The sequence below is a fragment of the Arachis stenosperma genome, chromosome 8 (genome assembly GCF_014773155.1).
Source record: "Arachis stenosperma cultivar V10309 chromosome 8, arast.V10309.gnm1.PFL2, whole genome shotgun sequence".
Lineage (NCBI taxonomy): Eukaryota > Viridiplantae > Streptophyta > Magnoliopsida > Fabales > Fabaceae > Arachis > Arachis stenosperma.
In genome coordinates, this window is record NC_080384.1 from 31,257,076 (window position 1) to 31,285,021 (window position 27,946).

General features: G+C 34.2%; 4 protein-coding genes across 4 annotated transcripts; 2 read left to right on the plus strand and 2 right to left on the minus strand.

Annotated features, from left to right (window-relative positions):
• Positions 1–143: 143 nt before the first annotated feature.
• On the minus strand, positions 144–6,370 carry LOC130946922 (serine/threonine-protein kinase Nek5-like). The gene is made up of 15 exons (XM_057875819.1): positions 5,893–6,370; positions 5,688–5,812; positions 5,477–5,543; positions 5,304–5,369; positions 5,108–5,154; positions 4,951–4,996; positions 4,760–4,840; positions 4,621–4,663; positions 4,481–4,530; positions 4,095–4,176; positions 3,969–4,018; positions 3,318–3,391; positions 2,847–2,898; positions 2,139–2,753; positions 144–2,036 (listed from the first exon to the last, which is right to left on the minus strand). Exons 1-15 carry the CDS (start codon positions 5,905–5,907, stop codon positions 399–401), a joined length of 3,051 nt encoding a protein of 1,016 aa, XP_057731802.1. The 5' UTR covers positions 5,908–6,370; the 3' UTR covers positions 144–398.
• A 17,090-nt stretch (positions 6,371–23,460) lies between these two features.
• LOC130945789 (protein CLAVATA 3) lies at positions 23,461–23,985 on the plus strand. The gene is made up of 3 exons (XM_057874489.1): positions 23,461–23,536; positions 23,630–23,703; positions 23,803–23,985. Exons 1-3 carry the CDS (start codon positions 23,461–23,463, stop codon positions 23,983–23,985), a joined length of 333 nt encoding a protein of 110 aa, XP_057730472.1.
• Positions 23,986–24,924: 939 nt separating this feature from the next.
• Positions 24,925–26,051, plus strand: LOC130946830 (putative pentatricopeptide repeat-containing protein At1g56570). The gene has a single exon (XM_057875689.1). The coding sequence runs from the start codon at positions 25,018–25,020 to the stop codon at positions 25,969–25,971; it is 954 nt and encodes a 317-aa protein (XP_057731672.1). The 5' UTR covers positions 24,925–25,017; the 3' UTR covers positions 25,972–26,051.
• Positions 26,052–26,121: 70 nt separating this feature from the next.
• LOC130946474 (pentatricopeptide repeat-containing protein At1g05750, chloroplastic) lies at positions 26,122–27,749 on the minus strand. Its single transcript, XM_057875234.1, has one exon. It carries the CDS (start codon positions 27,712–27,714, stop codon positions 26,161–26,163), a length of 1,554 nt encoding a protein of 517 aa, XP_057731217.1. The 5' UTR covers positions 27,715–27,749; the 3' UTR covers positions 26,122–26,160.
• Positions 27,750–27,946: the final 197 nt, after the last annotated feature.

Below are 27,946 nucleotides of genomic sequence, written 5' to 3' on the forward strand. Positions count from 1 at the left end.
GTGTTTGATCAAAAAGCATTGATTTCTAGTTGCTTTGACATTATGGCTTTTGTGCCATTGTCTCATTGCCATGTGCAACTCTATTTATTGATTTATTTGTTTTGCTATATAATCATACTATTACTATAGTTGATGGACAAGGAATAAAATGTAGGTGAACATTTATTATTAGCAGCTTTAATTTGACTGGCCGCATCATATTCCATACAATTCACTGCATTTTTGTGTTATTGATTTGTATGGTCACAATATTTACAACATCATAGTAACACTTGAAAAGGGGAAATTCGTTAATGCTTTTGAAACGCATTTAATGTGCACTCCAAAAACATCAACAGGCAAAAAACAACTTCAAATATCAAACACAAGAAAACTCAGCAAGGATAAGAAAAGAAAGATCATGAATCTCTTCCCACACTATCCTCAATCATTAATCCTTTTAGACTCTTGGCTAACCAAATGGCTGTCTCCCTTGGGGATACCTTATCTTTTCCAAATGGCTTCAAAACAACTGAAAGTTCCTCTAATTTGTTCTGCTCCAGCAAGTCTGCAGAAAGTTCTAAGAGCCCTTCAAGTGCCTCAGCTCTCTGTCTTGAAGATTTCACATCCAAAATTTCCTTTGCCTGTGTTTCCTCTTTGACTGTACTAGTCTCATATTTAGTGGAATCAGATTTTGATACTGTAGAATCAGGGCTTTTCAAATCTTGATCCTTAATGGTAGGTTGGTCAAGAGTACATGATTCCAAACTCAACGTGCCAGGGCAACTTGGAGATTCTAAATGATCAGAAGAATCTGAAGAATTAAGGGCCAAAGGAGTGCTTACATTTCTCATTTCTGCATCATCCTTTACAATGCTGATGAACTTGCCAACATCAACATTTTGAACTCCTACTTCTACAGATTCCTTCACCGGCTGCTCACTCCCGACACGATAACTACTATGCCGTATAACATGGATGACATCACCATAAGCTGGAGGAAGTTGATCAGCAGATGAAATTTCAGCTGATGTGTTCTGTAAAACTGCTCCTTTCTCTTCTTGCAAAATGTTCTGGCTTGGAATTTTAGTGGATACAATCAGAGGATCCGTTTCAGCCACTGATGACAATCTTTTGGTTACCTTGGATTCTTCATCACCACTTGGGGTGATCATAAGTTTTGGTTGGCTATCTTTATCAGGCCTATTATCCGGTGTGCTTTCTTCACAAGAAGACTTCTCTTCGGAAATGGGAATTGGATGCTTCAGAGACTTAGCTGAAGTAGTTTCCATAGAAATGTCTTGAAGCTCTTTGGATTCTTTTGCAGCTGAAGCAAAGGGCTGTAGAGATTTTCTACCACAACCTGAGGCAGCAGATATGGTTGTCCGATTTATGGGACAACCATCATCAGAAGCGAAAATTCCCTTATGATCTTGAACTGAGTGATCCCGAGATAAAGTGGAACTTAGATTCTCATTGCTTGTATTGCTATTATGGAAGCTCCGTGGAAGCCTTGCAGATTCCCAAGACACATCTTCAGATGTCTCGGAATGCGTAAGAGGCAAGTTGCTATTTAGATGTGATTCCACATTCTCAATGTGGTTTATACTCTCATGATCAGCAAGTGTGAGTTCACTCAAGTCCATAAAAGTAGTTGCATCATCACAAAGTTCAAATCCTTGAATAGACACTGAAGATGAGACTGAATTGCTGCTGTCTGTTTGCATTCCTTTTGAGCAATGTTCAGAATACTTCCGAGGCTCTTTCCTAATATCTCTCGAAACACGTGGTATATGACTGTTAGTCAACCTATGATGGCTTATCTTAGGCTCATGAACCACTGGATTCGAGTTTCTTATATCATTCACTATGTTTGGAAAATCAAGCCTGGCCTGCCTCATACGAACTGGAGATGAAGGTGGTCTGAGTAATCTTGGAGGAGTCATTTGCCTTGGCTTGGCAGGAACTCCATTTCCAACGATTTGTTTGGTTCGGCCGGATGGCAGAGTCACAATATCTCGAGGTCTGGTTTTCGGCAATGATTCTGTCATCGGTAACTGCAAGCATATTTTAATGTACCAGAAGTAAATGTAAATGTTATGAGGAAATCCATAAAAAGCTCATAATTGTAGAGTTGGAAAGTTCCTAATGTTATGTACCTGATACTTTAAACTATGTGATCCCTTTGCAGAATCAAAGGTTGCTTTTGCAGGTGCAATAGTTGGTGCCTCTAAATTAGGCCTCAAACCAAAACTAGGTTTGGGCAATTTGGAAGGTATCTCTGTATTTATTTTTTGGATGGATACATTGCCAGCCTTTATGTGATTGCCTCTCATTGGAGAACTTGATTCTCTAACTCTTCTGTCTTTTAAAGCAATCATTGTATTCTTGAAAAGGTTTTGTTCCTTAGATGCAATATTTGGATGGTTTTCATTATGAGATGGCTTCACCACCTTTACTGTTTTAGCATTGCTGGAACCATTTCCTTCTTCACTGGGCAGGGGATACTCAGAGCCATCATCAACAACTAATGCCTGAATTGTGGTTTCTCTACCAAAATTTGGCTCTGCCATTTCCATGTTTCTCTCATTTGATATCAAACAATCTTTGTCACTGCTTGAGCTATTATTGTTTTGGCTTTCAGGCCTATTTCTTCGAGGATCATGGAAAACTCCAATAGACTTTTGAGGAGAACAGGTTGTAGGCGGACAAAAAGACGGACGATATTGATCAACATAAGGTTGCAGATAGGGGTGTTTTAAGATCTCAGATGCCTGTGGTACATATAAAATGAATTTACTTTGAGTTAACAACAATAATGAATCTCATTAGTGTTGGAAATAAAGTTAGTCTCGGTAGAGGCTTACTGATAAACGATGCTCGGGATTTTTTCGCAGCATGCACTTTATTAGCATTTTCCTGCATATATGAGTAAAATTTAATATTTTCGAGCTAACATACAGATGCAGAGGGTATAGAAAGAATTGAGACTGAAAATGGGGCATATAAGCTAAATTGAAAAGCAAGCTTTCTTTTCAAGCCTTCTGTCTTATAAGAAATTATCTTCTGGTTCTCAAAAATGGATAGCAGGACAAAGCACAAGATAAATGATTCTACGTGTATTTTTATCATTCAGAGACATCAAATTCATATTTACAGAAGAAATCTATCTATTCAAAATACATGGGAATTCTTGACAACCAAAAAGATTGAGGATGAAACAGATGAAGTGTATAGTGTATAAAAATGCTTCTACACAAGTGTACCATGCAATCACTAACTTTCTGTTAACTAATTTGAAGGGATATTAAGCATAACAAATGGGAATAGAAACATACAAAGATGGGGAATAACAGGAAGGCAATGGGCCGATTGCGGTACGGTTCACCTTACTTATCAATCCTGCCATATCCTGAAACAAGATTTACCATGTTTATCAAAAGGGAGTAAAAAAGCCATGATAAGATACCTCAACATACATAAATGTCCATATGAGTGAGTAGAGAACAATGTGAAGCATAACCAACAGAAATTCCAGCATCACTGAACTTGTTTTTTTCCCCCTCAAAGAAAAAGTCTAGAAATTGCAATAACTAGATGTCATGTTCATGAAGTTCCAAAGGACTATTAACAAACACTGGGAAAGGCTGGTTGCAAACAAGAGTAACCGTAAAAATCCACCACAGATATCAGAATATTGATAACAACCAAAAATATTGGTCATAAATATGGTTCCTGCAAAATCTGGAAGCAATGCAGTCCACTTGCTCAACTACTACTAATTTTCACAGCTTTTTTCCTTCTAGATCATTAATGCAAACCGATAACTGATTTTTCTTACTGCACTTAACTGAAAGAAAATTTGCTAACTTTTGGTGCAGAAATGAGATATTTTGTTCATACCTAACTTGAGGATAATGCATTAAATGAATTCAAATATGAGTATACGTATATATTATTCTAAATTCAAGAATCAGAGAAGATCTTACAAAAGCTTTAAATGCAGGGCGATGAGCAGCCATTTCATATATACAACACCCTGAACCGGGAAATAAAGGACACTTTAGCTGCAGCAAAATCCACTATACAAGCAACAACATTCATCAAGCATATACCTAATGACCAAATATCAGATTTGAATCCGTAAGGAATATCTGCAAGCAGTTCAGGACACATGTAGTTGGGAGTTCCTACCACCTGCATACAAATATTTGCAGCAATGAATTAATTCTTCATTTGATTATTATTAAGCAGTCAATAAATAAATGCAATACTGATCACATACTAATTAAAAACATGGGCAAATGTCATATCATAACCTCTAGTGGTTGGAGACCATTAAAACATGGATTCCATCCTTACATAAATATATTAGCTTGTTGGATTTATCAATGCAGTGGAAACTTGACAGAACAAGGCTAACTAGAATACTTACATCCGCTAAACAAAAGCTAGGATTTAAATGAGACAGAAGAAAACAAGCTCTCAATTTCAAACATACCGAAGATGCCAAATCATCTGCTTTTAGTGTCTTGGCAAGCCCAAAATCCCCTGTTAAGTTTCAGAAAATTATAAACAAAATCAGAATGAAATCGTAGTAATCCAAGTCCAGTATAATCAAATATAGATAGAAGAACTCACCTAGGCGAACATCCTGATCCTTGGTAAGAAAAATGTTTGAACACTGTCATCAGAGTCAACAAACTCAACTTACTATATTTTCAAATTGAAAGATCAAAACATTGAAGGCTGCACTGTTTGTTGCCAACAAGTATTTTACCTTTAAGTCACGATGTAATACATAATTGGAATGCAGATATTCCACCGCTAAGAGTAATTGTGCAAACCACTTGCAGAGTTTCTGAGAAATGTCAAACACTTTCAGTGTGAGCAACCAAAATAACTTAAGGGAAAATAAAAATCCAAGATGTAGAACATTCAAATATATCTGCATTCATGAGACAAGAATACCTCCTCCGGAAAGTATACCCCGTTTGATTTTTTCATCAATGCAGCCCTGTTAAAGATTTGAAGAGAAGACAAGATACAAAAAACTTACAAGTTATTGGTCATGCACAATTTCTTAACTTATTGACCAGCAAGTTCATAGGTATGATAATTGACTCACATGTCTCCACCTTCACAGTATCCAGTAACAATGCAGACAAAGCAACCCTACAATACAAGTAAAATGAGCTTAGCAGAATAGAACTATTTATTGTTTACAACACATTGCAATTATTAACAAAGTTGTTAAGAGAAATTAAGTGTTTGTATGTATGATCATGACATAGAGAAACTCAATAAGGGTCAAGAAAATTCACCTTCTCAACCCAAGCCTCTTTGAATTCCACAATGTACGGGTGCCGAATTCGAGCAATAAGAACCATCTAGAATTCCCAATACAGGCTACAATGGTCAAATCCTCCAGGCATGAGGCAAATCAACAACAAGCAAGTTCTAAGGGAAAACAAAAAAAACCGCCAAAAAAATGTACCTCTTGATGTGCAGCTCTTCTGCACCTTTCAGTCTGCCTCGCAAGCCTTATTTTCTTCAACACATATCTGCAAAAACGAAACGAAAATCCAGCTACTAAAATTTGAAATTTTGAACCCACCCCATTGCAGTATCAGCTAAATTGAATAGACATAAGCAAGAGACATACAAAAAAAAGAGAGAAAAAATAAAAAGGGGGAAGGAATCAATACTTTTTCTTCTCTGTCTTGTGATGAACGAGAATTGCAGCTCCAAATGCTCCTCTGCCGATCTGCTCCATGATCTCGTACTGATCCATGCGAGACCCCATTGGTACCTCTCTCCAGCTACAAAAATTCTGATAAACAAAAAGAAAAAAAAAAGATGAGCTTTTTATATCTAAGTCAGGCACCCATGATGGTAATTCGGTAGTTGTACATTGCTGAGAAACATTGGAATCACGTGGAAGTGTGGTTTCCTGCAATGGCGGTGCTTTGGCTACACTCAAGAAACGCACTCTTCTCTCTCCTTCTCTCAATCTCTCTGCGGGTGTATGTGTCACTGTCACGCTAGCAATAATAGGAGGATCTAATAATAATAATGGCAATTGGCAACAGTGATGTAGCTTAAGGAAAGGTAATAATTTAGCGCAGGAACTGCAATGTAAGAGCTTCTGTTTTTGACTTGTCTTAGATACATATACATGTTCCAGAAGCTAGGTAACAAAAACCAAACACATGGGAATTAAAGTTTGGACCATAATGTAGTAACTATATAACTAACAATTTGTAACACACACACCCACATAAAACAACGGACGAAAGAAACACACTGTTCTGTTCTGTTCTGTTCTTTCTTTGAGAGTGGAGGTCAATTGGTGAGAGAGAGAGAGAGAGAGATTTTGGTATGATATGAGATGGAGTTTCATGCCGACAGTACCAGCTAGCTTCCTTGCCTTGCCAGCGTTGAATTTTTGGTATATTATAATAATGTTATAATTCCTTTTTATTATTTTTTCTGATTTTGTATTTTGTTAACTAACTTTAAAGTTCAACGTTAATTAATGACTTAATGGCGATAATTTGGGGAATTCCTTTGTTGTCAATGAAAAGAAAACGTTTTATTGTTGAATTGAAATAGTCTTGCATGCATGTAGTGTAAGGAAATTAAAAACCTTTTAGAGAAAAAAAGAAAAAGCTGAAATTGTTAAAATATGATGTTTGGAATATACACCACAAAACGTTTTTAATAAAAGTTGTTTATTGTATTGCACTGTCTGTGAATCTCACTCACTCTCACTGTCATCATGTGCTTCACATAACTCATCAGATCTGAATCTTCTTCTGTTTCTGTTGAGGTAAAATATCTCATTGCTACTACTTTTACTTTTATGTCATACATTAATGTTTTGGAGTATCACTTTTTGTTGCATTTTGTAAAAGAAATATGTATATATATTGAGAATTAATTTGATTAGTGTAAATTTTCATCAAATACAGCTAATTAAGACAAAGCTGCTCATTGTCTCTCCAGATTTGTCCCTCTTGTTATGGCCAGATCTGGTGGGATATATGACTATGATATGATATGACATAATACGTGGTGGTCCTATGAACCCTTCTTGTTACTGCTTGTATTAACTATTAACACGTGCCCTATACTACTTTCATTTTTCATTTTCATTTTAGTAGTTAGTTGGGTCTTATTGCTGAAGCCTATGAACCTTGTCATCCATGAAATAATTAAGTACCATACTCTGATTTTTGGGTCTGGGACAAGTCCCAACGGTGCAAGCCAAACCTAATAGCATATCCAATACTACATTTTATTTTAATTTTATTTTAGATTTTATAAAATAATAATTTAAAAATAAAAGTGAAATTTGTCTCTCCATGTTTAGTTTAGTTAGAATTTTATATTATTTTTAATTAGGGTTGTCATGTGTATCTACCCTTGTATTCAGGAACTAATAAATCTTAACATCAATTGAGGTTTTACCTATGAACTACCAACCCTGAAAACATGAACTCCACCATAATATGCAATTAATGATATAAATTTGTAGAGGTGTATGTCTGCTTGCTTGCAAAGCAGGTGAACTCCTATGATCCATAATTTCATACAAAAACAAAGGGATTAATCAAAGATATGGAAAGCTGCATTTGGAAGCTGTGTGCGGTTTGTTTTAGGTCAACTAACTAACTAAACTCCAATAAATTAAGTTCATAACAATTACATGATCTCACCCAAAAAGTAAAGTTATTCATGGACCAGCAATGTATATACGAGAGGGGGTCACTTTTAATAATGACAATCAGAAAAGAAAAATTACATTCTTTTTTTTTTAATGGATATTCGATATTCTTCTGACAATTATGGAAAACATACGCTGCCAAACTGTCGGATCTTTTTGAGTGTGTAATGTGTGAATTTGTGTAGTTTTTTTTTTAATATTGTCAAGAAATTTATAGATATCAAATTGGGTTTTATCTTTTTTGGGAATGCAAATTGGGCTTTCAGGTATGGCAAAAGGCACCATAAAGCCTTTTTTATTGGACCATAACGTAACTGAAGCCCATTAAGAAAAGAGCTCTATTTGACTGAAAAGAATTCAAGTACCGGAAGCCTGACAGTTGGCCCCCCAAAAAAAAGCCTTATGGGGAGAACCACTCTCTTTAGAGAACATATACCTTCTCCTGACCCAAAAAAAAAAAAAAAAAAAGAGATCAGATACCTTCTTGAAGAATAACTTGGATGGAAGTGGAAGGATGACACCAACATTTTTGTGCTGGTTTGTGCTGATCTACTCTAAGCAAATTGAAACCAACTAATGATTCAAATATTTGTGCTAAAATATATGGTATAATAACAATGATTATGCAGAAGATGAAACAAGGGGCTCATGCACAAGGTCATGCTCAAGTGGTGGCAAAGAACCTAAGGGTATTATTGATTGAAGGTGTGGCTAAGAACATAAGAAGCTTGAAAGTTACAAGGCACAAGCACCAATGCCAATAATCTCACTTGGAAGGAAGCATGGGGTTGCTCAGTTCCCATTCATGATTATTATGTGCAAAGATATTATTTGAATCTATATATTTGTTTTGGTTAATTTTAGTTGATAATTTTTATTATCAATTTTTTTATAGCAATAAATAAGAATTTGGATCGTCTAAATTTTGAATTTTCATTTTAGAGGGTAAAGTGTGATTTCTCACCCTTGAATGATTTTTCTCTCATATTTTCTCTTGGTTTTACCTATGAAATAAATAGTAAGAGATCACACTTTATTCTCTAAAGTAAAATTCAAAATTTAGAAGATCTAAATCCAATAAATAAATAAAGAGTCAAGTATATTTTTTGTCTCTTGATAAAATTTTTAAAAATACCCCTAAATTTTATTTTATTTCTGTCCCAAAAGTTTTTTATTTGCATCAAATGCAAGTGCACCGAGTGGTTCAAATAATACCTCAGGTGAGTAAGGGTCAATTCCACGAGAATTGTTGGATTGAGCAAGTAATAGTTATCTTGCTGGACTTAGTCAGACAAATAAAAAAGAGAGTTGTTGTTGTAGGCGCATAAACAAAATAATAAAGAGAGCAATACGAAATTGGTGTAGAAACAATAATGAGAAATCAGTTAAGACTTTGGAGATGCTTATCTTTCCGGATTAGTACTTCTTATTGACTATATTAAAACCGAATGATTCATTCTATGGTAAAGATGTAAGTGATTAACACGAGGGTCAGTGGTCAATTAATCTCCTTTAATTCATATCAAATAGGGTTAGTGGTCATTTAATCTGAACAAGGATAAAACTCACGCAATTCAATCTCTCTTGGTCCTACTTAAAGTGCCACAGACAATGTCAGATCTTTTGGATCGGAGAATGAAGCTCAGTATTCTAGCTTTAGCGCCATAGAAACCTCAATCACCCAAAGCTAACCAGATTTTATGTCACATATCTAATTAGCCCAAGCAATTTGCAGTTTAGGTGATGTATTCTCAAACTGTAGCTCAATACTATCCGGTCAAGAACTCGCAATAACTCATGTAGAATAAGGGATCATACTTCCATTCCACCCCAGATTCATTTAGATTAAGAAAAATAATACATCATAGAATGGAATAAAAAATATATTAAAATAGAGAAAGTAATAATATTAATCTATGGGAATAAGCAGAGCTCCTAACCTTAGCTTAGGAGGTTTAGTTGCGCATAACTTTACAGAGAAAACGAAATAAAAGTAAAGAAGATCTAAACTAATGTGTCTCTCCCCTCCCGGGAGGCATGGGTCTCAGAAGGAAGGGAGTCCCTTATTTATAGTAAAAATACTAGACCTAAAAGATAATTTAAATTTAAAAGTTACAAGGATAAGATAAAATAAGCTAAGGAGTGCTAAAATCCACTTTGGGGGACCACTTGGTGAGTGTTTGGGCTGATGCCTGGCATTCAACTTGGATTTTGGGCGTTCAACGTTGGTCCCTGCTCCCTGGCTGGCGTTGAACGCCAGTTTTGGGTGTTCAATGCTGGGCTTGCTCCTCTTTGGGCATTGAACTCCAGATGTGGATATTCAACGTCAGTTTTGGATAGTGATTCTGGAAGAGAAATATAGACTATTATATATTGCTGGATAGCTCTAGAAGTTAGTTTTCTAACGATATTGAGATCGCATCAATTGGACCTCTATAACTCGAGATATGCTCTTTGGAATGCACAGAAGTCAAGATTGACAACATCTGCTATCATTTCTTCATCTCTAAACAAGATTCTGGCAAATTCGCCTGAAATTCACCTAAAATCACAGGAAAAACAAAAAACTCAAAGTAGCATCCAAAAGATGAATTTTGCACTATAACATACTAAAACATGATAAAATATAACTAAAAATAACAAAAAAATGCTATGAAAAAGGGTATAAGATATTCACTTATCACAACACCAAACTTAAACTGTTGCTTGTCCTCAAGTAACCAAAAATAAGATAAGACTAATTAGAAGAGAAAAATACATCAGGTTTTAGAGTTGTCAATGAAGCTCAGTTCCAATTATTGAATGGGGCTATTAGCTCTTTATTTCTAAACAGCCTTGGCATCTCACTTTCTTTTGAAGCTCAGAAACATTGATATCCTTTGGAATTAGAATGCGGATGGTATTATTGATTCTCCTCTTTTAGTTTTTCTTGATTCTTGAATAAAGCTTCTTTTTGGTGCTTTGCACGTTTGAGCCTAGTCGTGACTCTAAGCATTTTGTTTTCAAGTATTACCACCGAATGCATAAACGCCACAAGCACTTAACTGGGGGAACCCTTTGGATTCGAATTTAGCTTTGCTTAAATTCCTAGACAGTGGTGCTCAGAGTTCTTAAGCGTACTCTTTATTGCATTAGATCACAACTTTAAATGCTTAGTCTCAAGATTTTCTTGACACCTTCACACCACAAGCATATAGTTAGGGATAGCAACTCATTTGAGCTTTTTAGGCCAATTTTGACTCTCCTAACCATTGATACTCAAAGCCTTGGATTCTTTTTCTTTTGATTTTTCTTTTTCTTTTTTTTGCTATTTCTTTTGCTTCAAGAATCAGTCTTTTGATATTTCAGAGAATCAATCTTTTTGATATTTCAGAGAATCAATAATACTTCTTTAAATTTACTGTTCTTCAAGATCCAATATGCTTAACTTCAATATCAATTATGCACAGTTAATTCATATATTCAAAAAATAGAGATCAGGGCACCACATCAAAGTAATAAGAATAACTCATAATATATAACTTAAAATATCATGCATTTTGCTACTTCTTTTTCAAAAATTTTCTTTTTAACCTTAGTGGACAATTTATGAGACATATTTAACCATAAAAATTTTGAAAATAAACTATTAAAGCAAAATCCTAAGAGTGATCATGCAAAAGTTAAAATAGAAAACAGAAAATAGAATGAAATACTGAAAAACAGAAAGAAAGGGGGGATGAAACTCAACCATCTTAGTGCTGATGGTTACTCAGACTGTGCTCTTCTGTGAAGATGATTCACCTCCCTTTGGTACCATTGAAGATAATATACACCTAGAGCTCGTTCTGCAACACCAAACTTAAAAAGTTCGCTTGTCCCAAGCAAAGAAAACTTGGTCATTTCTGTTCCCTTATGGGCGTTGAATGCCCAAGCTCTCTTCCCCCTTCTGGCGTTGAACGCCAGTAAGGAGCACCCTCCAGAGTGTTTTGTTTCTCTCCTACGTGTTCCTATTTCTGCTCTAAGTGCTACACATGATCACAAACGTTAGAAAAAAAAGAAAACTATGAAAATCAATAGAAAATAAAATAATATAAAACCAAACTAAAGTAACAAAAAGAAAATAGAAAAGAAGAAAATACTATATGATACTCATAGTTGGGTTGTCTCCTAACAAGTGCATCTTTAATGTCATTAACTTGACACTTGATTGCTGAATTTTCTTTCTCTTCTTTCAGTTGGTTAAAAGAAACGACTCCAAGGGGAAAGATGAGGAGATTAGTGCCCTCAGATTTGAATTTCTCCTAACAAGTTTTCTTTTTTTATTTTCAGCTTGTTCTCCTTGCTTGTTAGGGTAGGGGTTGGATTCCTTCTTGCTAACCCTTTCCTTTTCATGGATATCCTCTTTTGTTCCTTGGTCACAATCTCCTTTTCAGTATATTCCTTAATTATCGATCTCCACCACTCTAGATTCAGGATTTGGGTGTTGTGTGATGGGTGGAGTGTATCCTGCATCAAGAACCTCTTGAATTGGTGGTTCAATGAACTCACCCTCTATGTAGCTCTCTGCTTCATTGGAGTGTAAATTCCTATAAATGTTTTCCTCTCCTACAACCTCTTTTTTTTGTGCATCTTCTTCTTCTTCCATGTGTGAGGATGGAGAGTTCTATACTTCATTGGGAGTATGGACTTCTTTGAATGATTTTCTCACATTCTTTTGTATTAATTTGCATTGCTTCCCTTGTGAGGAGGTTTGCTTGTTCCTCTGCCCATCGCTTGGTAATCACCTCCACATGCCCCTCTACATTCTTGACACTCATTCTCATATCATGTATGCAACTTTGAGCGACCTTCCGTAATTTTTTTATTGTAAGCTCTAAAGCTAATAGTTCTTAATAAGGAGATGATGATTCTTGATATAAGTAATGAGATGGTGGCTCTTGATATGAGTAAAAGGAGCATGGTTCTTGGTATAGATAGAGATGTGGTGGTTCTTAGTATGAGTAAGCAGGGAATGAGGATGAAAATTTTTGCAAAATTTCATCTGTTATTTACTCCAGTTCTTGGTAGGCAAGATCAAAAGATGATGGTTTTTGATATAAGCAATATGGAGCACTGAAGTTTTCTTGGTCTTGGTTTTTCCAACTAAAGTCTGGATAATTCCTCCATCCATAGCGATTTGAATTACTCCTTAGGTGTGAGTAGTAGCCCATGCGATCCTTCTCCATAATTGTTCCTCAGCATAAAACACCAAACAAAATTAAATGCATCAGGTGATAAATAGAAAAGCAAGGAAGAACAAAAATATATATTTTTTAAATTTCGAAAATAAATAAAAAAGTAGAATACTAATTTGAAATAAGAAAAATAGCTAGAAATTTTGAAAAATTTAAAAAAATAGAAAGAAAGGAGTTTAAAATTTTTTGAAATTCAAAAAGAAAGAAAAAACATTAAAAGAACACCAAACTTAAAGTTTGAAATTAAATGCAAAATAAAATAACAAATAAAATTTGAAAATCAAGGAAAAGATAAATAAGATAAAGATTGAAAATCAAGAAAGATAAACAAGATAGAAATTTAAAACAAGAATGCAAGAATTAACCAAAAATTTTCGATAATTAAAACGAAAAGGTTGTAAAAATTTTTGAAATTCGAAAAAAAGAAAGAATTAAAGACTAAAGAAACAACAAACTTAAAATTTGAATTTAAATAAAATAACTAACACAAAATTTCAAAAATCAAAGAGAATATAATTAAGATCAAGAAAGATAAACAAGATAGAATTCGAAAATTCAAGAAAACAACTAAATAGAAAGAAACACCAACTTTAAAATTTGAAATCAAAATAAAGATAAGATAGGATAATTATTTTTTTAAGATAAGGAAGATAATTATTTTTTTTGTTTGTTGAATTTGCAAAAAGCACAATAATAAAGAAAGCAATAAAAAGTTGATCTAGAAACAGTAATGAGAAAACAGTTAAGGTCTCAGAAATACTCATCTTTCCGGATTAATATTTCTTACTAACTATTTTAACAATGAATGATTCATTATATGACAAACTTTAAGTGATTAAAACCTGTCTGTTCAGTGAATTAATCTCCCCAAATCTTACTCAAAACGCTACAGATAAGGTCAGATCTTTTGAATTAGAGGATAAAGTTCAGAAAACTAGTTTAGCGCCACAGAAACCTCAATTACCTAAGAACTCTGAGCACCATTGTCTAAAAATTTAAGCAAAACTAAAATTTGAATCCAAAGAGTTCTCCCAGTTAAGTGCTTGTGGCGTTTATGTATCAGGTGGTAATACTTGAAAACAAAACGCTTAGAGTCACGGCTAGGCTCAAAAGGTGCAAAGCACCAAAAGAAAAAGTTGTGGTCAAGAATCAAGAAAAACGGCTAATTTTTCAAAAAATTTAAGACAGATTCAACAACAATTTCATAAGAATAACCCTCAACACAAGCAAATAAAGTATAATTTTCATGCATTATTGATACATTTGTCTTAAATTTTTTGAAAATTTAGCCACTGAAGATATATTTGATACAAATCGAAAACTTTTTAAAAAAATTGAAACAAAATAAAACTTAAGAGTATTTTATTAAATTTTTGTTAAATTTTAGGAATAAAAAATATATTTTATCCATAAATAAAATACATTAATATCTAAAGATAGTTAAAAAAAATAAATATTTAAATATCAGTGTTAATTTGATATCATGTGCATAGTTTAAGTATTAAATTGATGCAATTCTCTTTCTTATTATTATTAAGTACGATTTTTTTAATTAAAATCGAACCTAATTCTAAGAAAAGAGAAAACTATGCTATAATCATTTCGGGAATGGAAATCTCTCTACAATTATCATCAATAATACTCTGAGTTTCTAAGAAGCATATTAACAAAATAAAAATCAAAATTTGCTGTTATTTTTTTCCTTAGCAAGTTACTTTGTATATCTATTTCCTCCTCTATATGTGTGCTAGAATTTTAGATCCTATTCCTTATCAATGTAAGTTGCAATGTGCTTGGCAATATTGATAGGATGTTGTGAAATTTTTCCTTTATTTAAAATTGTTAAAAAATAAACGCTCTAAAAATCATATTCCACTATCACTATTTTTTGTCTTAAGTTCCACAGTCTTCAAAATCATGTAAAATTTTTATAACTCATCCCTAAAGGTTGTGCACACTTTTAAATTGACCTTGTATCCTATATCCACCTCTCTAGATAAATTCATGTGATCTCTTTGTAGCTTATTTTACCATGATTTTTCTCTGTTGTACCATTCAAATTTACCTTAATATAATTTTTTGGAGAGCTTGCCAATTTATGGAAATTTCTGTTTTTATAGATTGAAATTTAAATATCTGACACTTTTAAAAAAAAAATTCAAATGACCAAATATAAAAGAAGATGACTAGATTCGATTCAGCTAGTTTCTTATAGGAAGGTGAAAATAAAAAATCTATTTAGTATTCGATTGGATTGACCAAAATCCGATGTTAAATTTCATCGAATTCATGCATTAAAGGGAACTCTAAAAAAATAAGTTAACTAATAAGAATGTTCTATACTCATATTTAGATGTTGCCGGACAGTCTCACACCACATGAATAAAATATTATTCAGTATTCCTAAATTTTTTTACGTTTAAAATCATGCTTATTTTCTTAATTTTTGGACAAAAATAATCTTCTTCTCTCACCTTCTCCCCACGCCTATTTAATCAAACATATGATGGACAGTTGCAATGGTAGTGACACTATCATCATCAATGAAGTAGCCAGAGAGTCTCCCACTACACCAACCAAACAACAATGCCACTCTTTCCACTCTTATCTAATCGCAAACACATTACACATACTTAGAAAATTCAAAAGAAAACAAAATGAGAGAACGAAGAAGACAGAGAAAGAAAGAAAAAGAAGAAGTTGTCCGATGATGTGGCTGCAGTGGCTGTAAGTGATGCTGAACCAGGAACAGTATGGGGTCAAAATCATAGAGACAAAATCGCATTTAACACTATTATTATTATTATTATTATTATTATTATTGTTGTTGTTGTTGTTGTTGTTGTTGTTGCTGTTGTTGTTGTTGAAGATTTTAGAATGATCTAGAGAAGGGGGTGCATTTATGGCCTCCTTTTGAACCCTTTTGCCTTCTTTTAATTCTGACTATAAGAAGAACTTAGTTGCTGAAGTGTCTGTCAAGTAGAAACTCAAGAGACAATTTTATTTTATCTTTTTACGATGCTTTAAGAAATAGAACAACTTTTTATTTTTTTGAAAAGCTGTGACTTCTGAGATAAAGGTAATGTAGGAGACATTTTTATATTGTCTTTTCATGAAAGAAAAACAGAAGAAGAGTAGAGAAAAGAGATTTACATAAGAATGACAATTTTTTCCAGCGGGACGGGCATCCGTTGGGGAGCAGTTTTGGGGGCATTTTTTATCCTTGAGAGGTGGGTACGGGTACTCGTGTAATAAACGAGGCGGTGGCAGAAGCAGAAATTCCTATCTCGTGGGTATCCGTTTATTACTCGTGATCATAAAATTACAAAAATAACCTCAATTTCGTGGGTATCCGTTTATTACTCGTGATCATAAAATTACAAAAATAACCTCAATTTTATATATATATATATATATTTGTTGAAACCTTATTCCCAAACCACAATTTTTGCACTTCTCTCTCAGACTCTCACGAACTCCATTCTCTATTACACGAGCCTTTCTCTCACTCAATCTCACCAACACCTCGTCACTTCCTCCTTCTTCCTTCTCACTGCGTTGCCAGCGTCCTCCCTCTCTGTCCCTCACGTCATCGTCCCTCACCTTCCTCCGTCACTGTCGCCGCTTACTTTCTTCTTCTCACTGCTTCGCTCGCTACTTGCTTCTAGCTTCACCACCACCTCCACTTCACGACGAAGCCTCATATCTATGATGTCGATGACAACCTTCCTCCAGCAATGTCTCTGCTCCACGACGTCGATGATGTCTCTTCCACTAAAATTCTACGTCACCTCTGCTCAGTGAAGACAATAATGACTGTGCTCTGTGGCCGGCCACCTTGTAATAAGTTGGATGTTTATGTTAATTGATGAAATTAGTTTTAATATATACTTTAATTTTTAATTGATGAAATTGCTATGAAATTGGAACATTGGAGTTAGAATTTAAATTCTGTTATTGTGAAATTGGGTTTAGGTTTAGGGTTTGGATTCTATTAATGTGCAACTGGATTAGGTTTTGGGTTTGTGTTTGTTATTGATAAATTTAGGTTAGATTTAGATTCTGTTACTAGGGAATTGAAATTAGGAATTTGATTCTTAATGTGAAATTGAGATATTGGATTATAATACTAAGTTTATTGTGAATCTGTTGTTGTTTACTGGATTTTTTTCTTTTTTAAAATTTTTTTTTATTTGTTTCTTTCAAATCCGTAGATATCTGCGGATATCCGAATATCCGGCAGGTACGGGGTCTCCGTTACCCGTCACAGGGACGGGACATGGACATGAAGGGTTTCTGGAGGTGAGGGGCGGGGGTAAGGGGCATGTCCCCTTCCGTGGGGACCCGTTTCCATCCCTATTCACACAGCCATATATCATAATTCAATCATCATGTGCAATGTGACCTACGTCCAGTCTCTCCCACAATAGTGGGAGAATTTTCACTATCTTTCATAAAGATTACAAATACCAATTTATCTAGGATTCAACTCAATTCTATCTAAGACAAACAAGCTTCTACCCAAACTAGATTTGGCTAGGTTCACTCGCTAGACTTGCAACCACTAAGTGCTCACCCAACTTAGCAAGGAAATCTCCTCAGAATTATGTGTACAAAATGAAAAAACTTACAAAAGAATTTTGATATAATTTTCTAACTTTTTCTTATAACTCTCTTTGCCTTTTCTCTCAATGGCTTTTACTGATTCCTTACTTAATGTCTTTTTCTATTGAAAAAAAAATAAAGAAAGATGAACACTAAAAAACAGAAAATTTAATGTAAAACTCTGAAGGAGAAAAAAAGGATAGCTTGTAAGCTATGAGAATCCAAACTGTATGCTCACTTCTTTCTCTTTAGCATCACGATTTAGGTGGGTGGTTTCATATGCAAAGCATTTTCCTCTCAACTCATCATAGGACATTTGTTTTAGGTTACCACTCTCAGAAATAATAGTAACTTTGATTTTTCACTCTTTGGTTAGGCTTCTCAATATTTTTCTCACTAGCACTTGTTCGGTGTGAGTCATTCCCATAGTATCCAAGCTGTTGATGATGACCAAAAATCTCTCACATTTTATCAATAGTTTCTCCTTCCTTCGTAGCATCTTATATTCTTTTCTTAGCATGTTGATCCTTGTTCCTTCACTTGTTCGATGCCCTTTTGATTTATTTGAAATTTATCCCAATTTTTTTTTGTTATTTTGCACCTTGATACCTTTCGGTACTCCTCAAAACTAATTGAGCAGTGCATCATGTTGATTGCTTTGGCATTTAGTTTCACCTTTTTCTTGTCTTCATCGTTCCATTTAACTTCTTCTTTGGGTGTTACTATTCTTTCTGCACTTGTTTTTGTTGAAATTTGTGGACCATTCACAATAATCTTTCAGATATTGTAGTCAACAGATTGGACAAAAATTCTCAACCTTTCCTTCCAGTAGTTGTAGTTCTTGCCATTAAAGAAGAGAGGTTTATTGTTGGATTGACCTTTAGTGAGTGTGTAAGGCACGATATTTGAACCCATGTCGTTGGCCATTCGGATATTTTCTCCAAGTTGTGAAGTTTAATTTGGTCTCTTAAGACCAAGCTCTGGTACCAATTGAAGGTTTTAGAATGGTCTAAAGAAGGATGTGTTGAAGCTGGGTTTATCCCAGATAGGATTGAGTTGAATCCTAAAAAAATTGGTGTTTGTAATCTTTAAAAGATAGTGAAAACTTCACCACTATTGTAGGAGATACTGCACTTATTTTTGTTGAAATTTGTGGATCATTCACAATAATCTTCCAGATATTGTAGTCAACAGATTCGACAAAAATTCTCAACCTTTCCTTTCAGTAGTTGTAGTTCTTGCCATTAAAGAAGGGAGGTTTATTGTTGGATTGACCTTTAGTGGGTGTGTAAGGCACGATATTTGAACCCATGTCGTTGGCCATTCAGATATTTTCTCCAAGTTGTGAAGTTTAATTTGGTCTCTTAAGACCAAGCTCTGGTACCAATTGAAGGTTTCAGAATGGTCTAAAGAAGGAGGTGTTGAAGCTGGGTTTATCCCAAATAGGATTGAGTTGAATCTTAAAAAAATTGGTGTTTGTAATCTTTAAAAGATAGTGAAAATTTCACCACTATTGTGGGAGATACTGGATGTAGGTCACATTACATATAATAACTAAATTAGGATATATGACTGTGAATTTTTCTTCTCTACTTTTTTTCTATTTTTCTTTCATGAAGAGACAAAATAAAAATATCTCCTATATTACCTATATCTCAGAAGTCATAGATATTTAAAAAGTAAAAAGTTGCTCTATTTCTAAAAGCGTCGAAAAGAGATAAGATAAAATTACCTCTTGAATTTCTTCTTGATAGATAATTCAATAACTAAATTTTTATCCTGTCAAAATTAAAAAAAAAATGTTCAAAAGAAGACCATAAGAGCAACTCCAATGCTAAGAAATAGAGTTCCTCTTTTAATATATGGAGACTCAATTACCATTGGAGTGAAAAGGGAAGGAGGGCTCTTCACGTGGATCAAGGTTGAGAGTCCCTCTAAACAGGGACTTGCAACAACCAATAAAATCATGCCATGTAGTAAATTAATTAAAAAAATATATATTAAATCTATATATTAAATAATTAAATTATAATTAATTTATTAATAATTATAATAATTTATTATATTAAATACTTATATCTCTATTTAATTAATTATTTATATTAATTATTTAATAATTAGTTATATTAAATTATAATTAATATAAATAATTATGTTAAATCATAATTAATTAAATTTATTTTACATAAAAAATAAATTTAATTTTTACATATTATAAAATAATTTTTAGTTGGATTATTTATTTTTATTTATAAAATTTAAAATACTAACCAAATTTAAGTTATTTATTTTAATATTTTATAATATTAAATTATTTTAAATTTATAAATTTAAATAATATTATTATAAAAAATAATAATTATATTAATTTTAATTATTTTAATTAATTAATTAAGTAGGACCACAATAGGAACTAAAGTTAGTTCTTTCTAATGGAGAAGAGAGAGATTCTTTGAGTTCCTATTTACTGGTAATAATGCAAAAGCTGAAGTGGAGTTACTTTTTATGACAGGTGGGCCATAAATAGGGACTAGAATGAGTTCCCTACTGGAGATGGTCTAAATCCAATCTTCATTTTTTGGATCATTTTAAAACCTTCAATAATTATTATTATTATTATTTAAGTTTTGAGACCCTTATCTTTGGAGGCTAATTTTTTTTGTTATGGAAGTAAAAGTGGTGATATATTTTAACATGGTAATTTTTTGTGTTTTTCAAAACTGTGGAAGTACACAAATCCCTGGCACCGATTTCTGTACTTAAAATTTTTTATTTTTTTTAACACAAATCCCTGGCACCGATTTGTGTACCCTACACAAATTCCTGGCACCGATTTGTATACCTCTCACAAATCCCTGGCACCGATTTGTGTACCTACACAAATCTCTGGCACCGATTTGTGTACCTCTCACAAATTCCTGGCACCAATTTCTGTTTCTCTAGTTAAACGATCCCACATTTAAATATAACACCTCAACAATCTACATTTAAGAAAAACACCACTACCACTCCAATATTAAAAATAAAAGATTCATCTTTGGACTAGTACACCCTCCTATTTTCTAAGACTATTTATTAATTCTCTCAAAACTTAAAAATATATGTCTCGTCAGTGCAAAGTGCAAAGTGCAGAGGCATCTTCATGAGGGGTGTATATGAAAATCTTACTTTAATGCATAAGATACCCAGAAGAGAGCTAGGCAGCAGCCACATCAATCACTCCCCTTTCATTATCTTTTCTTCTTTTAATTTTCTTTTTATCTCTTTGCGATTGTGATGACTTCATGTTGTCACCTTAGATACAAGATAGACAGATAGAGACAGTGCAATAATCATAACCAAAAATAAAAATGGAAATGTTTCATTGCCACCCTGTTATTACTATACCTAGTCTCCTTACCCTCAATGCTACAACCAATCATCACTGTTAAATTTTTACCTTAAAATTTCAGGTACAACCATTTGTAACAGAAAAATCTCAACGTATTACGTACTACTTCACTTGCAAATATTATTTTCATTTATTTATATCTTTTCATTGTAAAATGGAATATACAATTTACTTAAGACTTGTTTATAATACGTTAAAAGAATATAAAGAAAAGAAAGGAATTAAACTACATATAAAAACAATGCATATTATTTATGTTATTCTTATTCAAGGTTGAACCTTTAACATCATCATCTTATTAATTTGAATTTTATACACTATCTTATTAATTTGACTTTTATGTTATTATTATTATTATTATAAACAACTCAAACCCTACTTATTACATACAATATCTATATATGGAGTGCAAGTCTTGTACTTGATGATTTGCTAAATCTTCCATCAATTAGATGATAGTGACCTAGTGGGTTTGAACTTTGAAACCTATATTTATTACCAAAACCAAGTAAATTTTATTCGGTTGAAGTTCACTTTTGACTGATTTTTTTGGTTATGGAAGAGGTGAAAGTGTTGTGCCAGGTTATGGATGATGGAGGTGCTACACCAATTTGTGGGACAGCTTTTTGTTCAAATTTGATGTTAAGAAATCGGATCCTTCGAATTTTTTGTTTTTAAGTTTTTTGAAGCAAATCGGAGAGTCTGTTTTGTATGGAGGGAGGATCTGAAATTCACATAAAGTAAATAGATACTGTGATTTTTCCATGATCAAAATTTTTTTTGATGATTTACATGAAATCGGATGGTTCGTTTTCTCTGTTAATTTGCTTTTTGAATTAAGTTTAAGAAGTCGCTGGATCTGAGTTGTACCTGACACCACACCAATATTAAGTACCACTCCTTCCTATATCCAAGTCCAGCACCAACTTTATCTCCATAATCAAATTAAAAAGCGTTCACTTTCTTCTTATCAATTTTCTCTCTCTTTCATTTGTGTCATAAGGTGTTAGGCGTCTAAATCACCTAGAGGTTTACATAACAACTTTCACTATAGTATTTTTTATTTTTTATTTTTTATTTTTTACTTCTACGGTGCATATTGATTCAAAGAAGAGACAAAGTGTGAGATTTATAGTAGAAGGATCAAGAACTAAAAAAACAAAAGGGAATTTACACATGGATAAATAAAAACCTACTAAATTCTAACATCATCTTACACATTTATGGTATTTGGCTTTTATATTCTTTATTTTTAGTGTTTATTTTTTTATATAAAATTATAAAAATAAAAATAGTGAAAATAAAAACATTAATATACATCTAAATTCCAATTGAACAAATTAAAACTTGATTTTCAATGGTCTCAGCCAATAGAATTTAGGTACGACTGTATGATTGGATTGTGAGAGAAAAAAGTCAGCAAATATAATGACTCAAAAAAAAAGAAGGAAAAGTAATAGTGTATGTATGTAATTGTAAACAGATTTTGAAACAGAGAATCAGATATGGGATAGGGGAAACATCATGTTGTGGCTGCCAATGCCCATGCCATTTGCCTTTTTAATCAAACCACCTACCAAAGCATATCCCCTTTTTCGTTCATTTTCATGTTTCATTTATTTATTAATATCTTTTGACATCACATCTTGTCATATACGTGATTATGTATTGAATTTAAGATATTATGAAAATTCAACTTAATCTAAGAATAAAACATACAGATTTAATATTAAAAACAGATGTTAAAAAAAGTACATAAAAGTAATACATATAACATATTCTTAAATATTAAAAATTTAAAAAGATAAAAATACAAAAAAAGATGTTTCTATTACTGCTATATTTTAAAAAATTAAAAAAGTATATATTTTTCGATCTCTAATTTCAAATGCAAATTTTACTTTTTACAATAAAATTTTTTTTGAAAGCCAGTAATTTTTAGAATTTTTAATTGATTAACATAAAAATTAAATTGTTTTTAATAAATAAATTTAACTAATTTATATGTGTAAATTCTGAAAAATATAAATACAAACTATATTGATTTATATATATAAAATTCAGATAAATATAAATACAAATGATATATTTCTTATGTATAAAATGTCTATAAATATAAATATAAATTATTACTAATTAAATACTAAAAAAAAATGATAATATTTACTGAACACTTAGGATTGCTCTTTCCAATATTGTATCTCATGATATACTAAGCAATTATAAGCATAACATATCCCATCTATTACATGCATTGGCACCTGCCAAGTGATTTGTTTTCACTTTTCAGGTGGCTCAACTGCCACATAAGACGGCGCTGCCACAGAGAGAAGAGCAGTGATGGATCTTAGCTCATATAGGTGCTGCTTACTTGCAATGATTATATACCTCACCACATTAGTAGTGTCTTCATAAAATGGCTGCATGAGCCATCATTCAAATCCTTGAATCCACACACCACTATAAAAGGGTCAACTAGGATACCCTTCCTTCTCTCAACTTGCATGATAAAAAAGAAACAAAGTCCCTTCTTCCCTCCAATGGCATCAAAGTTCTTCTTCACCTCTCTCACTTTGCTGGTTCTTTTCTGCTTGCTTCTTGTGAAAGACACTTCTGGTTTGTCAATAATCTTTTTCTTCTTGTTTCTGTCACAAACTTTGGAAGAAAAAAAAGAAGGTATCATTCATAACATGTTTTGTTTAATGGCAGATTATTGCAATGCTAATAAGCATGGATGCTTTGATGCTCAGGCAGCTGTTCTCAAGGAGATTCGAAATAGGAAGGTCTATCACTACTTATCACTACTTATACTTTAGATTCTATACTTTTGTTTGTGGTACAATTTAATTATAACACTATTTCTACGTTGTTAATTGGTGCAGGTGTTTTTTGCTTTCAAGGATAAGAAAACAAGTCTGAAGGCTATGCTGCAAGGATCATCATCATCAAGAATGATGAGAGATGGTGAAAAATCAGTGAGTTGGGAGCTGAGGAGGGTTCCTTCTGGTCCAGACCCACTCCATCATAACGGTGGCATTGGCAACCCCAAGCCTCAAACCCCTTAACTTCATATATATATAGTTCTGTTCTCTTGACCTATTAGTTTTCTTTTTGTTATCACTGTGAAAACTGAAGAGTGTTTATCTACTTAGTAGCTATATATATAGTTTAATCTGGGGAAAGAAAAATGCAATGTGTAGCAGTGAAGTTCTCTTACTTTGACATGCACTAGAATATATATATGTCAGCTTAGCTTGTTCCTTTTCTTCTTATTTGTTAACTAGTATTATGTTTTTAATTTTAAGCACATCTAGTAAAATTTTATGAATCACACCATATCACAATGGCAAAGAAATCAGCTTATCATACAATAAAGATTTCAGTGATGTTAACCATAACTAAAACCAGTGAAGTATGGCAGATACTGAATCTAGAGAAAAAGGAACAAAAGAAACTGATCTTCCTTCTTCCATGACATTTTTTATATGCTAAATAGAGACATTTTAAAAATAGCACGTAAAAAGTATATATTAATCGATGGTAACATTACTCTTAGCAGTAGATGTGATATTGGGTCTGGAAACCAGTGACATTTTCATTGTGACAATTTTGTGCTTACAGCTCATAGTGTTGATCATGGATTGGATTGAAACGGAACCTTTATGAATTATGACAGTTATGTGTTTTGGCCCTTTCTAATTCTTCCACCCGAATAACTACATAAATATGCAAGTATATGTACCATCTTCTCTGATAACTAACCTCGATCTTCTATTCTCAAATTTGTACTCATGATAGCCATAGTGAGAGAAATGACATCAGCAATAACACATATGCTGACGGAACCAACTATATTTTGTGACAATAGCCAAATCCAATACCCAAATCTGGCTAAACATATTCTCTGGCCCTACAACAAACGAAGATACTATTTAAGGATTTCAAATAAAATGTGGTAGTACATTTTTTTATTAGTTTAGTTTTGCATCGATTATTTCCTTTTTAATCTCTTAATTAAAATAAAAATTCTAAATTGAACTGAACATTCGGAACCATGACCAAAACTCAATAGTGAACTTAAAGTTGAAGGTGATATTATGTACAAGTCTCAAGAACTAAAGCTCGTACCTTTATGCGCCACACTTCTCGACGCTTGCATTTCCTCAAAGAATTTGAAGAATTTGAAACGAATCCACGCGGTCACCATCACCTTAGGAATTTCAAGCCATGACTTCATTCGAACCAAGCTCGTTTCTTGCTACGCTTCCTGCGCCCAGTTGCACCATGCAAATACAATATTCTCCTTCGCAAATCGCAAACCCACTTTCCTCTTCAACGCTCTCATCAGAGCCCATTCCAACCTCAACAATTTTGCCCAATCGCTCTCCCTGTTCCGCTTCATGGTTCTCTCATACAAGCAGTTTGATCGCCACACGTTCCCTTCTGTGCTCAAGTCTTGCGCTGGGTTATCGTCGCTGAGGCTCGGTAAACAGGTCCATGGAGCGGTTGTGGTTAATGGGTTTTCCTTTGACTTGGCAAATTTGAATGCTTTGATAAGCATGTATGCGAAATGTGGTGACTTGGCTTGTGCCCGCAAGGTGTTTGATGGAATGCTTGAGAGGAACGTGGTTATCTGGACAACTATGATGGCGGGTTATGGGATGCATGGAATGTTTGGAGAGTTGTTTGAGATGTTTGATAGGATGCTGGAGGCTGGGGAGAGGCCTGATGGCGTGAGTTTGACGGCAGTGTTGTCGGCGTGTAGCCATGGCGGATTTGTGGAGAAGGGAAGGGAGTATTTTGAGATGATGGAGGTGAAGTTTGGTATTAAGCCAGGGCTGCAGCATTATACTTGTATGGTGGATATGTTGGGGAGGGTTGGGGAGGTTGAGGAAGCAGAGAAGTTGATATTGAGGATGGAGGTTGAGCCTGATGAAGCATTATGGGGTGCCTTGTTGGGGGCATGTAGAAATCATGGGAAGGTGGAGGTTGCTGAGAGAATTGCAGAGAGGGTTTGTGGGAGGGAATTTAGTTTGGCTTCATCAGTTTGAATCCATGATAATTCTAGCTATATGTATGAGCAAGTTCATATATCTTGCATGATCAAACTTAATTCTTTTATATAGTTTTTTTCCCGGGTCTAATCTTATATGCAAATTATAGTTAATCATTTATTTGAATTCGATTAACATTTACCAGTTCAGTAACAAAATTGAATAATTGCAAGTCAATTACAAAGCTCAATCACCCTCAAAAGAATGTTTTACAGATAAATCCGGAACATAGCCACATAACTGAAGATCAAAAGACAAGAGCTCCAAAGCTGCAAAAATATGCTCATTCTCTTCATGAGATTTATCACCTGCCACAAACTTGTGCATGCTTGAATCAATCTCAATGGAGCTAAAGCCTGGTTGCTTTTGAATCCCACGGACCTTCATTGCCCTCCTAACTTTGTTTGCACCTTCCCACTTTCCAACCGATGCATAAATGTTAGAAAGGAGCACATAATTGGAATCTCCACCAGGATCCAATTCAACAAGATATCTCATCACTTTTTCAGCCAAATTAATGTCCCCGCGAGTCCTACAAGCAGCAAGCAATGACCCTAACACCACTTCATTAGGCTTCATGGGCATGTTCTTGATCACATTCAATGCCTCTTCCAATCTCCCAGCTCTACTATAGAGATCCACTAGGCAACCATAGTGCTCAATTCTAGGCGCAATTCTGCGAACTCTCGTCATGTAATCAAAGATTCTTATGCCCTCATCTATGAATCCGGCATGGCTACATGCTGTTAGAGCACCCGTGTAACTGACCCCATTAGGCTCAAACCCTTCCCTCTGCATTGAACTGAATAAACTCAGAGCCTCGTCCGCAAGACCATTAACGGCGCAACCTACAATGATTGAGTTCCAAGACACCAATGTTCGTTCCAACATGCTCTCGAACACTTGGCGAGCAAACTCTATACACCCACACCGAGCATACATATCAATCAACGAGTTGGCAACCTTAACATTGTGCAATAACCCTTGTTTTGCAGCAAGTCGATGCACCCACAAGCCAAGACCAAGTGTTCCCAAGTTGGCACACGCAGCAAGGACAGCAATAACAGTAACATAATCAGGCACTGCACCAGCGAGCTGCATTGCCCGAAAGCACTCCAATGCTTCCTCGTGACAATCTCTCTTCACAAAGCCGCCAATCAAAGCAGTCCAAGAAATGGCATTCTTCACAGGCATTTCATCGAACAGGTGGAGAGCACATTCCGTCTCGCCGTTCCTCATGTATCCGTCGATCATGGTGTTCCAAGTCACCAAATTTCTTACACCCATTTGGTCAAACACCAACCTTGCAGAGCCCACGCTGCCGCACTTTGCGTACATGTCGATCAACGCTGTGCCAACGATGACGTCGTTGACGTCCATGCAACCCAGTTTTCGAGCGTGCGCATGCAATGCACATCCGAAGGAGATGTTGCTGTGAGATGGGTAGTGAGCGCAACCGGAGAGAAGAGTAATGAGGGTGATGTGGTTGGGTTTGGCACCGGCTTCCCTCATGCGAACGAAATCGGAAGCAGCTTGGAGTAAGTTTCCGTTTCGGCAGTGCTGAGCTATGGAGGATGTCCATAAGACAGTAGGGTTTGGGTCTGAGGATTTTTGTGTGTGTCTTAACAACAAACTATGATGTTTGGTGATGTTGGGTTTTATGGAAGACTTGGAATTTGTCTGAGGTGGAGGATGGGGGAATGATGATGTTGGGGTAGCTGTGCACGCAGGTTGCAGCATGGTTCCTTACGGTTATGGACTTATGGGTACCCCCTCTTTCTTTTTTGTTTTGTTTTCTTTATTCTACTCTTTTTTTCTTTTTCTTTTTTAAGTAAATAAATAAAAAGGAAATATTATATTATTATGTTGAAAATATAAACATTCTCTTTGACAGAAATACTCCGATATTATGCCTTAAGTTTCATGTGGTACTCACTGGATCACCAAACTAAATTTGAAGGTCTATTATCTA

Coding starts and splice junctions, on each gene's coding strand:
- LOC130946922 (XM_057875819.1), bottom strand. Junction 3,392..3,968: donor GCCCTGCATTTAAAGCTTTT/GTAAGATCTTCT, acceptor ATCTTGTTTCAG/GATATGGCAGGATTGATAAG. Junction 2,899..3,317: donor TCCTGTTATTCCCCATCTTT/GTATGTTTCTAT, acceptor TCATATATGCAG/GAAAATGCTAATAAAGTGCA.
- LOC130945789 (XM_057874489.1), top strand. CDS start 23,461: ATGGCATCAAAGTTCTTCTTCACCTCTCTCACTTTGCTGGTTCTTTTC. Junction 23,537..23,629: donor TCTTGTGAAAGACACTTCTG/GTTTGTCAATAA, acceptor GTTTAATGGCAG/ATTATTGCAATGCTAATAAG. Junction 23,704..23,802: donor AGGAGATTCGAAATAGGAAG/GTCTATCACTAC, acceptor TAATTGGTGCAG/GTGTTTTTTGCTTTCAAGGA.
- LOC130946830 (XM_057875689.1), top strand. CDS start 25,018: ATGTACAAGTCTCAAGAACTAAAGCTCGTACCTTTATGCGCCACACTT.
- LOC130946474 (XM_057875234.1), bottom strand. CDS start 27,714: ATGCTGCAACCTGCGTGCACAGCTACCCCAACATCATCATTCCCCCAT.